Source organism: Aedes albopictus, chromosome 2 (genome assembly GCF_035046485.1).
Source record: "Aedes albopictus strain Foshan chromosome 2, AalbF5, whole genome shotgun sequence".
Classification (NCBI taxonomy): domain Eukaryota; kingdom Metazoa; phylum Arthropoda; class Insecta; order Diptera; family Culicidae; genus Aedes; species Aedes albopictus.
The window spans coordinates 45,565,708-45,582,759 of record NC_085137.1 but is presented as its reverse complement, the minus strand read 5'-3'; the positions used below and the strand labels follow the sequence as shown (position 1 = coordinate 45,582,759).

General features: G+C 37.5%; 1 protein-coding gene across 1 annotated transcript; it reads right to left on the bottom strand.

Moving 5' to 3' along the window:
- Nucleotides 1–681: 681 nt before the first annotated feature.
- Nucleotides 682–11,529, bottom strand: LOC109421462 (ejaculatory bulb-specific protein 3). Its single transcript, XM_019695957.3, has 2 exons — nt 11,372–11,529; nt 682–1,478 (listed from the first exon to the last, which is right to left on the bottom strand). Exon 2 carries the CDS (start codon nt 1,468–1,470, stop codon nt 1,090–1,092), a length of 381 nt encoding a protein of 126 aa, XP_019551502.1. The 5' UTR covers nt 1,471–1,478; nt 11,372–11,529; the 3' UTR covers nt 682–1,089.
- Nucleotides 11,530–17,052: the final 5,523 nt, after the last annotated feature.

The following is a 17,052-nucleotide window of genomic DNA, read 5'->3' as shown; positions in this document are numbered from 1 at the left end:
TTTGTTCAACAGAACACATTGGACGAAGAATCTGTGATAATTGGTAAAAATTGTTATTTTAAATATATTTGTAAAAATCGCCAAATAAAATAAACAATCAGTTTTAGAGTCCCTGATGAAGGTCCTATGTGCGACCGAAACGTTGGACGAAATTAAATAGCAGTATTTGAATTTTGTCGTTACATTCCATCACAGTCGCAACCAAAACTGGTTGACTGATCCGGCCGACCAGCTGAAACGCTGTTTCGAGCACCTTTTTCAAGTGTCGGCCACGCCATCAACACCTCAGCATGATCCTCCAAGGGTTCAACGCATTACCCGTGTCAACACCGAAGCTCCATCAGTGCAGAAGATAGAAACAGCCATTCGTAGCATGAAATTGAACAGGGCTCCTGGAGTTGATCGCATATAAGCTTTGATGATCACAGCTGACCCCGTAGTATTCGTACAACTACCGCATTCTGCAACATATGGGAAACCGCGACATTTCCGGTTGACTGGATGCAAGGCGTCTTAGTAAAGGTATCCAAAACGGATGACCTGACTGTATGCGATAAATGGAGGGACATCATGTTGTTGTGTATCGTTCTCAAATTCTTCTGCAAAGTGATCCTTAACCGGATACAGGAGAACCTTTTCTTGGATTTCGGAACGTTTATTAGATATGCAAGTCCGAAAGTGTAATTTTTTAGGTTTGTTTTATTTTTAACTTACAAAAAATAATAGTTTTCACAGAAACAGAAAAACCTTAAAACCGATTCGGGCAACCCTTTGCGGCATACTTCCGATACCACCACCCTTCGGCAAAACCCGAACCGTTTGCAAACGTTTACAGCTGTTTGATCACAGATAGAGGGAAATTTTTATAAAAAAAAAATATTTGTCTTCCACGTCCAGGCTGCCGGGTTGCCCGAAATACGGCTTCCTTTTATGTTCATGCCACTGCATACGGAGGGATGTTAGTGTTCTTAGTTAGTAGGACTTGTTGTGTGTGTGTTTTTTGTTTGTTGAGGCTTCTCCTTCCGGTGCGTCTCAGTCTCAGTCCAGCTGCGGCCAAGTGGAGCTTGGAACGATCGCTCGCTCTCTACTTTACAGCTTGATGCCAGCCTTCTTGGCCTCGGTGCGGTACTTCTCGACGTAGATGTTCTCCGGGTCGTACTTGGCCTGCAGGTTCTTCCACTGCGAGGGGCGGTTATCGATCAGGTAGTTGACGACCTTCTGGGTTCCGTCGCGCTGCTTCGAGCTGCACTTGGCGCAGTCCGTCTTGAGGGCATCGGGCAGGACGCGCTTCAGCTCATTGCCATCGGGGGTGCAACGGCCCTGATCCATCAGACACTTGTAGTAGTTGTTGAAGAGGCGGTCCGACTTGAGGATCTCATCCAGGTCAACACCGTCGTACTTGGTGGTGTACTTCTCCTGAGCGGCGGCAACCGCGAACAAGGCCAGAGCAACGGCGACGAACAGTTTCATCTTGATATCTGCGAATCACGGAGAAAACGGAAGGTCATCCAATTAGTACAGTGGTTGTCAATCGGGTGTAAATTGGTTTCATAAAGGAACTCCGCGATTTGATTAAGAAAAAACCTGCTGTCCCGGGGGTTTATCTGTGTGTGAATCTTAAGGCTTTTTAATAATCTGGAAATATTGCTCGAAATTTCAAAGCAACATTTCCGTATGAAGCTCGTTAGACAATTTCGTCGAAACTTTCGATATGCTAGTCTCTTATATGTTTCTTGACTTCAAGGAACACCTCAAGAGTTCGGTAATAATTTTAAAGTATATTGTTTCTGGATAAGTTGAAAACCACTGTCTCCATTGAGCAGATTTCCCTCTACACGAATCATAACAACACAATCGATCATTAGTCTCGTGGGAACCCGGGTAATCCCAAGTAGCAGCGGGACACGTGCTTACAGAGAGCAATCGTATCGGAGGCGGATCGCCCCGGCTGCACCTTAATCACCGTGCTGTCGATAGTAATCGAGATTGTGATAACCTAGCTCACCGCTTTTTCTTCGTAAAACGGTTAGTAGAAGATGTGCTGACAGCAGGGGGGCTATCACCTGCTCACGAGTTGTTGATCACCAGCAGCAGCAGCGGCTATTGCCCGCCGCTGTCATCAAATGCGCGTGATTCATCAAATTGCAAACTGAGAGCCATTTCGGCGACACACTAGGTAGGTTAGTCAACGTGTTTGGCGTGATGATGCTAATTTAGAGAGTGGAGAACGGCTACACTCGAATCAAGTGCACAAACAAACAGTGTGAAAACCGTCAGTGACGTCAACGAAGGTTGAAGTACTCTGCAAGGACGACCAACTTCTAGGGAAGGTTCATTTTTATTGACATACGGCGACATTAAGCCCAACGCAGCGATTGTCGACATCGCGATCTTTTGACATCGAAACAAGTTTACCCGCGCTGCTGCAAGAGTTGAAAACGCAAAACAACGAGATGCGTTCAACCGGTCTGGACTTGATAAAAACAATTCGCTTATTTTTTAAAGCATGAATGGAGCAAAGCTGACCGCGCTCATGGGAAACAAGGTTCTGAGTCTGGCGTGGAATTAAGTATGGGGAGTCATTTCCTTGATGGGTTGATAAGTAAATATTTCTACACGAGAAGTAGGAGATTAGGCAAACAAACAGTGGTTACTGAGAAATCAACGTTCGATGAAATATGAAAAAACTTTTTCCAGTTCAATTTTTTTTCGATTTCTGAAAATATATGCTTTGAATTACAGTAAAACCTCCATGAGTCGATATTGAAGGGACCATCGACTCAAGGAAATATCGAGTAGTGGAACAAAATCCTTTGGAAAGCTTTTTGGGGGGACCATCATAGTAACCCAGAAATTATTTTTCAGTATGGATAAATTTACCTCCATGAGTCGATATCGAGTCAAGGAACATCGACTCATGGAGGTTCGACTGTACATTAAAAAAACATTTTTCTTTCACAAATACAGAGAAATTAAAAAAAAACTTTGTTTCTACGATGCTTCGTCCTTGAGATATGATTATAGTAAATTATAGTAAAGGCTTATACGGCACATTCGGACATTTTTCACAAAATTGGCCATATATTAAAGCTTATGAAATAACCTTCTCAAAAATATTATTATGGAAATTTCTTACGAGTTCGAGCATATTTTTTCCGGCTTTATTTAAGAATTTTCTCTATGGTGGAAAAATTTGTGGAACACTTTTCCTAGATCATATTTTTTTTTTATTTTGGAAAATTCACTTTCATTTTCATTAAACAAAATATTATTTCTACGATGCTTCCTTCTTGAGATATGATTTTTCAAAATATAAGTAGTTTCAGGAGAAAACAAGAAATTCCTTATGAGTTTTCCGGGAAAATATGTGATAATGATTTTTTTGCTTATTTTTTCATAAATGCATATGCATTACATATGGAAAAAGTTTCATAAAAATCTGAGACCCTTCGGCCCAATTTTTACAATAATAAAAAATGCCCAATTTTCTTGTATTTTTTTTAGAATTTTACAGTACAGGAAGTACAGACGCCCGAGGAAAATATTTAAGGATTGTTATTCAATAGGAAACTATAAACACGTTTAGCTATTTGAGAATTCTGATAGAATTTTTTGGGATTTATTAACCCTCTAATACCCAAATTTTTGATTTTGATCTAAATATCATTTTTCGTCATCTAAAATCGATTTAAACATGTTTTGGAAGATGATTCTTCTTAATTCTCAATTTCGTGAATTTCAGTTTTTGATTTTTCTAATTTTTATTTTTGAACATTCCCACGCTTTTATATTTTTCCTGGAAGCCAATTTGGGGTACGGATTTTTTGAGATGAAAACATTTTGAGATTTTATGATTATTGTTGAAATATTTTTATTTTGAATTTTTTTCATGCAAAACTTTATTTTCCGTGTAATTTTAAGGAAAACAATTTTAGAGTGTATTCGATTTCCTTAAACTTTTAAACTAGGTTAGAATGATTTGAAAAATTTAAAATATGTTAATTGTAGCAAATGAAAGCAAAACAAACAATGACTCCTGAAAGGTGACTAAAACATCAATTTTTCAATGATTTTTAAAAAATGTAAGTACGCTTCAAAATACACCAAAAATTTTTTGAGATATACAAAACAGTCCTAAATATCAGCCAAAAATATAAAAATTTTGATTTTCCACGAAACAAAAATTACAAAAATGCTCAAACTATACCCCGTCTAAAGGCGGGATTGGGTATTAGAGGGTTAATTCTGGCTCAATGAAATCCTTCGCTAATCAGTTGCGTAAGTAATTTTAAGAATTCAACATGTGATTCCGAAACATAATCTTCTAAAAAAATCTTCCATAAAATCCCTCTTGTGTACTATTGAGCTTCCTCGGGTTTCTTCAAAAACAACTTCGAAAATTCCATTCTGTTGGAATCTGCTGGAAATAGTTTTCGATATTATTGGTGAAATAACAGCCTACAGCAATCTATACAATATATTTTTTTTATTTTTTATTTTTCTAAAATTTACGAACAATTTTATTAAAGAATTGTATTAGAAACACAGGGTCGTATTTAGGAAGGGCCAAGACGCATGGCCCAGGGCTTCCACATAATTTCACTTCTCGAAATAAAATTCGAAAAAAAAATAAAAATATAAAAAAACATCTTGTGGGTTGATTTTTATCCTAAATAAATTCAATAACTGTCTTCAAGAAAGATGAATGCGACATGTTCGAGAGTACCTGTACATCCAACTTCTTATTATTTTTTAAATTTCTTCTATGACTGGTAAATACGAAAAGATGTACTGAAAACCAAATATTCCTGTAAAAACGATCTTGTTCATTTCTACCAAAAATGCAAGAAAATATTTTGAAGAGTTTTACATTGAGCAGGTATTCTGAAGAATTTCAAGCGGTATTCCGAAAAAACTGTAGATCTAAAGTTAAATTTGTATTACTGAAATTGGGTTTCCCAGCGGTTTCAAGGTGCAACTGCATTTCAAAATTTTCAAAATTTTGGCGCTCGAAAATCAATTGAAAAATCAAAAAAAGTTGCCAGAGTTTTAGATTCTTTTTCTTTAGAGAAATATAGTTGAGTTCTTGAGAAAGTTTATTCTAGGATTAAAAATGTGATTGATGGCAGACATCTTGTCAAAATCAGCAGATGCAGAAAAAGTTAATGCAAAAATTCTAATAAATTTTAAGAAAAATTCAAGAATTTTGCAATAGTTACTTGGAAAACCGACTAATACAAGAGTTTATTTGCTGTGTAGTACCTTATCAAAGGCTATCAAAAACATGTAACAGCAGTAACTACAACTGTCCGAGATTTCCGTCAACTTTTTTTTTAATTTCATATAAAAAAAAAACTTGGACCTAAAATGAAGAGATAATTTTCCAAAGCTTTTGCGTTGTATTTCCTTTATCATAGAACCTTTAGATATAGAACCTTTAGGGAGGAGCCACCACATTTATAATCCATCCCTGTATTTTACTATTTTTACTACAATACTCTCACCGTGAGATTGCATGCATCGATTGTTTGATGGAATTCTTGAGAACTTCCTTTACGTTTCAATCTTTTAGGGGTTCAAAAACTACATTTTTTTACATTCTCATTCTATTCTCGTAATTTCGAAGAATACTGAGCAACCCCAAGGCAAATAAATTAAAAATCGTAATACAAAAGAGCAATATGGAATTCTTCAAAAATGTAATGGAGACACTGCTTGCAATTTCTGCTGTTACAAAATTGTTGAAGTTGTTTTTAAGAATTCCTTAAGAGAAAATGCTTGCCAGAGCTCAAATTTCTCAAAACCTTTCCATTTTTTTTAAAATAGGGTTTGAACTTTAGAATAATTTTGTTAGATTTCATGGAACAGTTTACTGGTGAATCTCGAAAGCATCTGCGGGAACTTCAAAGATGATATTTTGGCAGAATTCAGAGAAGCATTCCAATTTTTTTTTAATAAATCCCTTCGTGACAAAAATGAAGGAAATTATTCGAGGAAATTTCAGAATTTCCAGAATTTTGGAATTGTTGAAGTTTATGTGAAAATTTTTGACGAACTCTCAGGTTATATTAGTAAAGAAAAACTATAAAAATTGAAATTAAGTAATAGAATAGATATTTGACGATTGCAAAATCAAAAATTTTACTAATTCGGAAGACATTCTGTTACAAATGGTAAAGATTCTTCCAGAATGGTTACTTAACATAATCAAGGAGTTGTTTTGTACAGTTCGTGGAAGAACAAGCACTGACATAATATGTATGTTGGAAAATATTCACCGGAATTTCAAGAAGTTTTTAAAAAAGAAATTCCAGAGATATTTATGGTGCAATTACTGAAAAAATTACAGTCATTTTCCAGAAAAACTCCTAGAGAAATTTCTGTAGACATTGTTTTTTTCAGAATGAAAATTTTCGAAAAACTTTGAGTTTTTGAAAAAAAATCATCACATTTTTTTTTTTAATTTCTGGCCGAGTTCAGGAATAAATTTCTAATTGTGTAAATATTATATTTTCCAGGGTTGGGAGACAAAATGACGAAACACAAAACGTCGGAATCCAAGTGGTCGAATGCCAAAACGTCGTCGAATGGACTAATGTCGTAGGAATCAAAACTCCAAAAAGGAAAATTGCAAAAAAAAAAAAAAAAGACTTTCTACTACCCCTGAAATGTTTGTCATTGTGCAACTGAAAGACTGAGTGTCCTTAAAGAAGAAAAAACTACTTTTTTCTAAGAAAATGACAGTGAATAAAAAATGTATTAACCCTCGAGCGATCGCGCTGTTGTATTTTGTACAACACGCTGAAAAAATTTCGCTTTTTGTACTCAGCATTGAGAGCATTCCAGATTTTTTTCTTAAACTTTTCCTAAAAAAAAACTCAAATTAGGCAAAACAACGTCGGAAGCTGACGAATTTCGTGTCAACTAGACCAGCGGTTGGCAACACCCTACAAGAATCGACTGAAACTTGTTGGGAATAAACAATAGGTCTTTCTTAGCCGCTTTGTTTTTCGAATTTTGTCATGAGTAACAACATTCGAAAAGGGCCTATCTTTAAAGACACGGACACGTTCAATGCTTCCAGTGAGCTAATCGCTCTTTGAAGGAAGCACGACACTAGACAACATACTAGCATGCAACGCCCAGTCGAAAAACACAGCCGAAAACTTTTCATTACAGCTGCGGTGGGAATCGAACCCGCACTCCTCAGCACGATGCGGCTAAATGCTTGGTGACACTAGCCACACGGCCACGAAGCCACACTTACATTATTAACATTGTTTTTAGTAACGATGTAGCTGAAAAATGACAAGATCTACAAAATAGTGTTATATAAAAACGTGAAATTCCATGAATCTTTGAGAAAAATATCTATAAAATGTATAAAATTTATTCTTACACTAAAATAAATAAATCGATATTACACAAAAAAAAAACTTCAAAGAAAGGTTTGAAAAAATGACGATTTTTTTTCTGAAGAAACACAGATAAAAATAATGAGATTTACACGTCATGTAAACTTCGTTTTAGTCATGTAAACTTAATGTTATGATGGATTACATGATATATAATGTAAATTTGTGTTATATGTCATGTAAACTCTCAGAGTCATGCTGAATTACATGACATATAATGGAAGTTTACATGATATTTCATGAACTTTACATGATATTTCATGTAAACTTCTGTGATATCCCACGCTCCAATTATGTGCATCATATGTCACAGAATTTTACACTCTTTTTTCGATCTGTGAATGTATTTAAATTACCTAGACTTTCTACAAACAATGTAGCTGTAGCATATTTTAAGAAAAAAAGGTTTAACTGACAAAAACTTTTTTATCTTCATTGAGTGCGTTACATGCCAACTTGGCCAAATATAGGCTCAGTAGCCTCTATATAACCAACAAAGCTGCACGATGTATAGAAATTCGATTATCAAGCAACTTAGAGTAATCTAACATTTATATGTACTAACATTTGAAAAACGCGTAAGTTATCTCTAATTTTTCATATCGTAATTAGTAAGTAATTAAAATACCTTCGGAGAAAAAATAATCGATTATAAAAGATAGTCTTTTTCGATTTGAATTTTCAAAATCGTAATTTTTCGTTTTTTTTATTTTTTTTTTTTTTTTTTGAAAACCCTAACTATATAATGTTTTAAAGTTTGGAATTTTATCAAAGATTTCCATTAACATTAAATATTATAGTCCATCAATGTTCAACGCACTTCCTAGAGATTTGAAAATAATTCATAACTGCATTGTTTCTTAAAGCAAACTGAATCAGTACATAGCACAGAAGGGAAATGATCATATATTTTAACGTGTCAACTGGCTCCTGCTAGTTTTTCCCTACAGTTAGGTTATCTTAATTTGAATATTAGAGCCACATTTGATATCACGAATTAAGTACATCTTTAGTTGTTGTTTTTTTTTGCAGTTTATTTTTTTACTCCTATGTGAATCCCTTCAGAGGAACTAAGTTCCACTGGGATTTCACTTTATTTGTATTACTTATCTCCCCGAATATTAAATTCTTTATTTTAGTGAGTGTCCATTACGAGGGGGCTCGCTGTGTGAGCTCTTTGGTGTGGGTGTCAGTGTAACCCTCCAGAAAAACAAAAAAAACGATCTATCTTTTCTACAATTTCAGTCATCCAAAAGTCTAAGGATGTAGACATTTTTTTTCCCATATTATATCTAAAAATTCCGTTAAACGTTCTTCATAAAAGTGCTTGAATTTTCAAAAAACTGGCCTCTGCCACAAGTTTTTACAAATTACTCGAAAGCTCTTGTATCTTTTCTGTTAGTCGAATACGTAGCTTAAAAGAATTATGAGTATTTTCATGGAGCCTTACATTGTTCATGCTTTGCTTTTTCTAAGGTGACTGAAATTATTTCCAAAAACCTGAAAAACTGATGAATGCGTTCACGTGAAAAGAAAAAAAAATCGTGTAAAAAAATCGCATGATTTTGAGAAATCGCGCAAAAAAATCCAAAGTAAATATTTTTACGCGATTTGCTCTCCACAAATGCTTAAAATCGCGTAGTTTCAAGAAAATCGCGTAACAGAAAGTCGTACAAATTAACATCGCGCAAAAATGTCGTGTAAAAACGAATTGAGTGTAATTTTTTTTTTAATGGATGTCACTAAACCTTATTTCCAGAAAGAAATATTCACTCTGTCTTATCAAAAGTATATCTAAATGATACATTTCAGGAAATACATAAAATTTTGTGCAAGTAGTGCTCAATTTTTTCCTGAATCCCGAGTCTCCAAATTTTCTGCTGATGGGTCAACCAAGATTGTGTGAAATAAAATTCGCCAGTGTTCTGCTTGTAACTAATTTCTCAGGATGAAAAAAAAAACACTTCGTATTATTATTTTGAAATTCTTCCAGAAATGTTCATCTGGAACCTTTTTTTAACTTCATATTATTCGATAATTGGGTTTTTTTTTTTTCAAAAAATCGCAGAAAACAACGAGTACGGTATTATTTTAATGCATTTTTTTTATTTGAAATTCACTTTTTGATGTTTCGTTTGCTCAGTGACAGCTATCAAATAGCTCTTCATATACAGTCAGGTTTTTTACGCGGGGGATGCGTAGTTCAAAATTAAAAAAAAAAAACGCGTAAAAAAAGTCTCACCATATCTCGACGAATCATGCAAAAATAAGACGATGAAAAAAATTGTAAACAGAAACCGCGTAAAAAAAGACCTGACTGTACACAAATCAGAGGACTTCTGGTTCGTAATGTATCGTTTATTTTGATTTTAAAGTGGCATCATGGTGTGTGGTGAGTGCCATGTTATCTAGATGAACCTGAATGAACACATCGCGCCAATAACGACTCGATACTGACCCGCACTCCACATCACTATCATTACAACTGAAAAATTTTAATGACCAACATGTAATACTTGTTATTTTATGCCACATATTAAAATATCATCACTGTAGGGGTTAATTTCGATTTTTGAACGAATTTTAAAGATGGTCTTTCAGTGATATCAACACGCCATCACAGTCAGTTCAGTTGTGATGGAGGAAGCAAAGTTACAGTGACTCAACAGAGTATACGCTGACTTGGATCGCAGATAGCATATCAATATCAACAATTTGCCTACCTTAGATAGTGACAGAGAGCAGCTCTGGTCACTGAGTGTTTTCTGAGTGGTTACTGTAAAAAGTCTTGAGCGTTGTACAAGTAGTTTCACATCATCTAATTTTTTTTAATAAAATGGTAAATGTTTTGAGAAAATTTTCGATTATAATTTTTTGGAAATTGTAAAAACTTTCGAAATTATTTCATAATTTTGAGAAAGATTATCAATCGTTCTTTTGAAAACACGCCAATTTCAATAAGAAGACAAATAAATGAAATTTATGAAACTGATACAAAAAAAAACAACTTTGGGAGTTCTATCGAACTTTAACATATACGGAAGATTTTGACAAGAATGATGGTACTTGTACATGGAAGCACACGGAAAAAATAAAATCATACTTTTTTGAAAACTATAACTTTCTAGTAAGCTTGAGATTTGCGTTTTCCTAAGATGGCCAGTTCAGGTGGTTTTCGAATAAAACAAACATACATCTCCGTATTTCAAAGCTTCCTAAACAGATAACACTAGTTAACAGAATCGAAACAAGTAACTTTTTTGAATCATTTACTACAATCAGAAATTCAAAATCCTTGCTTGTCCCTAATCTTGAAATTGTCAAACTTCTAGAATTAACGTATTTTAAACTTCAGGTTCCAAAGTCAGAAAACCTCCAAGATAGTAAAACCTTCAATGGCCCAAAAATGAGTTTTGAGTTACTGTAATTAAATGTAAAATTCTCGGAATTATATCATTTACAAAGCTCTAAAAAATGTTTCATCGAAAATCTTCAAAAAAAAGAGACCAATGTTTCAATGGTGCAAGCACGGATAAGAGAAGGAATCTTGATAATTAATTAATAATCAATCTTCGGGCCGGTTTTGTTCAATTAGCATGGAGCTAAGCACTAGGACTCTTATATATCCACATTTTGTAAATTTTTCACCAGAGTTTCTTTTTCAAAGTTTATCTTCCCAAGTCATTTATAGGCCATACTCTACACAAAAGCTCCACGCCACAAAGTTCTATGAAACTATTCTACCACAGTTTCAAAATGTTCCACCTCAAACAAGATCAAAGATCACAAGCGCACCATTCCAGCACTGAACCAAAAGACCTAGCACGCACTACCCGTATCTTTCACAACACCCCCCGAGCAGCAGCAGCAGCACAGGGCACTTATCACCAAGCATCATTTCCCAATCGATCGGCGCGCGTTCCACTTATCGAGTTCTGACACTTTCCAGCACTTACCGGTTATGTTATATGTTGTTGACAGAAAACAAAACTATCGGATCGGATCGGTTCGGAACGGTACCCCTTCGGTGTGAACTGTTAAGGCACAAGCGCAAGCGACAAACTGTGATTAGCACCGAATCAGCGCCGAGTTTATATATGCATTAAGCGCTCCAGTCAGCCAGCAGCTCCGCTGCTTGCTGCGAGGTGGCCCGGAAAGTTTCCCAACTTTTTCTCGCTCTCTGTGTGTCACGCGGTTTACTCAAACGCTCGGCTGGTGATGGGCCGAGAACGGCGATGAGGGCGGAGGAGGTGACGACGACTCTCCGAAGGGTTGGGCCCTGCCTGGCTCGGGTCGGTCGTCCAGGACACTACCACTAGGTACTGACTGACTGGAGATAAACAACGATCTCGCCGCGCCGCCCGCGGAAGGTTTCGGATTACTCACTCTCGCTCGCAGATGTGTGGTTGATCGGGGCGATATTGGCTTGCAGAACTTAACAGCAGCGCAGCCGCCGCCGGTCGCACGCGGGACGTCATCGGAACGCAACGCCAATTTTCAAAATTCTCAGCAGACGATTGTTTTGTATTAATTCAAGTATACTTAGGAAGAGGTCCCATAATACAGGGGCTCTACTGGCATCATGGTCAAAATCGCTCCCAAGAAATTGGACATGACCTTTTTTCATAGTTTTCAATACTTTTGGGTTTTGAACTTTTTAAAAACATATAGCTGAAGCAACTTACCGTTTTCTTTTGCTGTGATAACATCCACCGTGATAACTTCTTATGCTGATTTCACAAGTTTACAGCATTTTCGAACTCGGGAAGCCAACGATTATTTTTAGTGTATGATTCCACAGTCCGAAAATTGTTTTTTGCAATATTTTTTAACAAAGCTTCTCTCAGCGTATATCTCATTCTATGTAACCAATAAAGTGTCCCGCCATTTGGCCAAATGCCGTTTGGCCGAACGCCATTTGGTCGAATGTGGTTTGGCCGAATCGTGATCAAAAGAATTCAGAAGAAGTTTTCGACATTCTAACTGCCAATATGATCATCAGAAATATTTCCTTCTTTTAATAATAGGCTATTATTTCAGGGATTAGTTGGCGTTGAAACTGCCTATATTTTATCAAAGATTTTTCTTTCCATGACTAATAGGCTGTTCTTTCAAGTTATACTGGGCTGGGAACGAGGACATGATCATTTAAGATCATCATTCATTTTTCGGCCAAACGACATTCAGCCAAAAGGCGTTCGGCCAAATGACCCGGAACCAACCAATAATGCTCAGATTGCGCTTAAATGTTTACTGTTACTCACATCTTATGTTCAAATGTACATTGATAAAGCACTTTTCAATTGAATTTTCTTTAATGATTCTAGTCGTACATTGGGGTCATTATGGCTTAGACAGGCACTCCGAGTGTGCACTACGTCAGCTAATGCGCAAAAAATACATGACCTTATATTTTTGGAAATTTAGTATAATATCAGGAGATCATCTGAAACTCACGAACTGGAGCCACTGGGGCTCGCTAACATACACTGGAACCTCTTTTCATGATAACAGGGTGCATTATTTAAAAAGGGTATAAAAAGAGGGGATTTTGTACATAATAGGTTAGGGCTTTAATAAGGAAACTTAGTTCGCGAGAACAGATCTTGCTTCTAGGCGTTGTTTCGTGGTGTTTTAGGAGCCTCTGTTTAAAGGGTTTTAAGGGTGATTCAGAACGGAGGAATCAGGTACCTATAAAGGGCGTAACAAGGGGTCAATGATGAGAACACTCACTTGCAGAGAGTTACACTCACTTGATGTTTTCTCAGTTCCAAAGCGTGCAATCAAGAAATGATGTATGGACGACTTTTGCCTTGTGGTTTTGTCTCAAAGTTTGACGAATAGAGTAGGGGTCGCACACGCATACCGAAGTCGTGAAGGAGCTGCGAAAGCAATACATCATTTTTAGATTGCAAGCTTCTGAGCTGAGAAAACATCAAGTGAGTGTAACTCTCTGCAAGTGAGTGTTCTCCTCCCTGCAAGGAGTTTCATGGGCGTTTCAAGGCATTTAAAATAGTTTCAGGAGGTTTCAGGAACGTTTCAAAGGCGTTTGGGGCGTTTGATGGCATTTCAGGAGCGTTTCGGGGGGTTTTCAAGTGCGTTACAGGAGTTTTAGGAGCCTTTTGAATGCATTTTGAGTGGTATCATAGCATTTTAAATTGATTACGAAAATTTCAAGGCATTTCTGAAAAAACTTCTAGCCCCTGAAATGCTCCCGAGATCTTCAGGTACCTTCCTTGCATTTTCTGAGACCCCTAAAACCCCTGAGACTTCTGAAACGCCTTTGATACATCCAGGTACTCCTTGGGTCTCCTGAAACGCCCTTGAGATCACCTAAAACGAGACCCCTTAGAACGCCCCTGAGACAGCCCTGATAGCATCAGGTACTCAATATTGATCCTGAAACGCACTTGAATCGCTCCTGAGATCCCATTGAACGCCCCTGAGACCCTCTGGAACACCCCTGAGACTTCATGAAGTCCTTAGAACCCTTGACCTCCCTGAAACCTCCTGAGACCCCTGAGTCACCATTAGGACCTCCTGAAGCTCCTCTGAGACAGCGCCCAGAGATTTTCCTTGGCTCCTCTGAAATGCCCCTGAAAAGTCCCTGAGATACACTGAAATGCCTCTCAGACCCATGAAGCGTTCCAGAGACCCCCTGGAACATCTTGAAAGCCCATGAGACCCCTCGAAACGTCTCTGAGACCTCATGTACCACATGAAACCTCCAAAAACGCTTCTGAGACCTTCTGAAGCGCCCCTGTGACCTACAAGTACACCTGAGACTCCCTGAAACGCTCCCGACCTCAAGGTACCCCAAATGAACATCCCCTGAGCAGTGATGGAATTACTCTCATCATGAATCAATTCACGAGTGTAAAGCCAACACAAGGCTTACTCACGATTCCGAGAGTAAACAGTGTGTAAGTTTATTCGCAACCGCCTGCTTCGCGAGTGAGAAGCAAAACAAAAACAGAAATACTCATGAGTTTTTATTCGTGAAGAACTAGTAGAGGTGCGGGAATTGCATTTTATTGTGGTTATAATAGCAAATCCAGTGATTATCCAACATAAACTAATGCTTTATGCTTCATTGTTCCTGAAAAGCAGCACTGCCAGACGTTAAAATGCGTTTTTCGTCAAAATGCAAAAAACTCACGAAGCTTCGCGAATCACATGCGAGTGCCTGCCAGCTTCGTTTACTCACGAATAAAGAAGTGAGAGTATTCTCGGGCCCCTGTTGTTCACGAGTAGTTTTGTTTTGGTTTGTGTCTGCTCACCTGCAATCTTCATCATTTTCCATCTCTGCCCTGAGACGCCTCTGAAACCCTCTGAGACTCCTTGAAGCGCTCCTGAGACCTTCCGGTACCACTTGAAGCCCCCTGAAACGCCCGTGAGACCTTAAGGTGCCTCTCTGAGACGCCCTTGGACTCCCTAGAATGCCAGCTCCTGAGACCCCCTGAAGCACCCCTAAGACCTCCAGGTAACCCCTGAGACCCCGTGAGACTCACTGAAGCGTCTGAAGCCCCTTAAAATGGCCCTGATACCTCCTGAAACTCCCCTAAGACCTCCAGGTATCTCCTGAGATCCCGTGGAACTTCCTAGAACGCCCTTGAGACGTTCTTAAGTGCAGTAAACGCAGCTAGTTAAATCATATATATTAACATTAACCGTCATTCAGCATTTTTCAACATACATTTTTCACCTTCGGCAATGCACAAAAATGGTTCTAAACTTCTTTTGTTTTTCGACGGGAATTTGATGAAAATGTCACAACTTTCTGGAAAACTCTTCTAGTATAGGATTCCGGGGACATTAGCACCGGGTTCACATGGTTTAGGAGTTATTTCAGATTGTCTTGGGTGCCCAAATTGGCCACATTCTTTGCAAAACGTATACCTCAAGATCCCGATGAGATAGAAGAATAAATTCTTTAGCAAAATCATACAGCAGACTAAGAACTATCTGATCTGTGGGCTTCGTGGCCGAGCGGTTAGCGGCGTCAGTCGTTTAGGTATCTCGTAAGCCTCGGAGTGTGTTCGATTCCCGCTCCAGTCGGGGAAAACTTTTCGTCGAACGGAAAATTCTCCACTGGGCCACTGGTTGTTATATGTGTTGTCCGTTGTCGAATGTTTGTAATATTCAGTCTGTAGATGCCGCAAGGTCGAAGACGGTGTAATTGTCTTTTTAATAACTTTGACCGGGGTTCGAGATTCGTTCGCAAGGTAGCGCCTGTGTCAAAAAAGTTCGAAGCCCTACACGGAAAAAAATCCATTCCTTTCATCATGAATAAAAAATCATGTTCTTATGATGTCTGCCAAGTCATAATAGCATGGTTATGATTCATAATCTCATGAACTAGTTGACCAGAATTATGAATAGAAACAACCATTTTCATAAATTATATTCATGGTCGCTTCCTAGCGTTACATTTATCTGCCATATGTAATTATATAATTCGCGCGGACGTTCAGCACAGACATGTGGAAAAAGTTGATGCTGCTATTTTTGCAAAGTTTTTATTTGGTTATATGATTATCCGGTGAGTTCGATCATTGTTGTTCTCTTTTATATTTGATCATGACATATTTTCACTAACTAGAGACCAACTATAAAGTGCTGCTTGCTCATAGAAAAAAGGATGATGGATAGATCCCAAAATCATAGAAATGGGCTCTGATATCACGTATTTTATTTATTTATGATTTTAGCTTTCATCGTTTTATTAATCTAATTAAAAGCATTTGGGACCGACGACGACGGAATCATAAAAGTAATTCTTAATTTCATGAATTCTAGGCATGGTTCTACCTCACCAAACCATAATTTTATGAATCTATTGGTAATCCAATTTTATGAATCTATTGATAATCCAGGAAATTATTCTTGGCTTCATGAATGCTTCTCATGATCCCAGCTTATTTAATCATGGCTACATGATTATATTTTCCATTTTTGGTCGTCCAAAGCCACAACAATAACGGGTGCATAGCGTTATGGTGAAATCATTCATAAAATCATAAATTATAATCATGGTGTATAAAATCATAAAAATATCGGGAAAATATGTGTCATATTCATGATGTTGGGAATGGATTTTTTCCGTGTATATCTCAGAGTTCTGATAAGATAGAATGATGCATTCTTCGTCAAAATTGTTCAGCAAACTAAGAACTATCGGATACTGGTCATAGACTCAGGTTCGTGTTTTATCTGATAGGTGGCACCTAGTGGTTTTTGTTTCGGTTGATTCATTTTATACCTGGCAGTACCTTGCTATCTTTGAGATAGGTCCCAATCTAGTATTTGTTTTGCGCCTGTTTTTCATGAGATTGCTCAAGGAATGACAGTAGAGATTAACCCATGAGTTCCTCTAGAGTTTCCTGAAGGGTTTTCTTCAGAGATTCCTGCAGAGATATGCTCAGGGATTTGTCTAGAAATCCAGATTCTTAGGGCTCAGGTTTCTTAGGGCTCAGCCAGGGATTCCTCCAGTAATCCCACTCCATCAAATATCTATTCAGGTATTCATGAAGGGATTACTCCAGGTATTCTCCTGGCGATCCTAACAAGAAGTTTTTTTTTCGCCATCGTTTTCAGGATTTTTTTTTCCAGTTCTCTCCATGGATTTCTGTAGGGA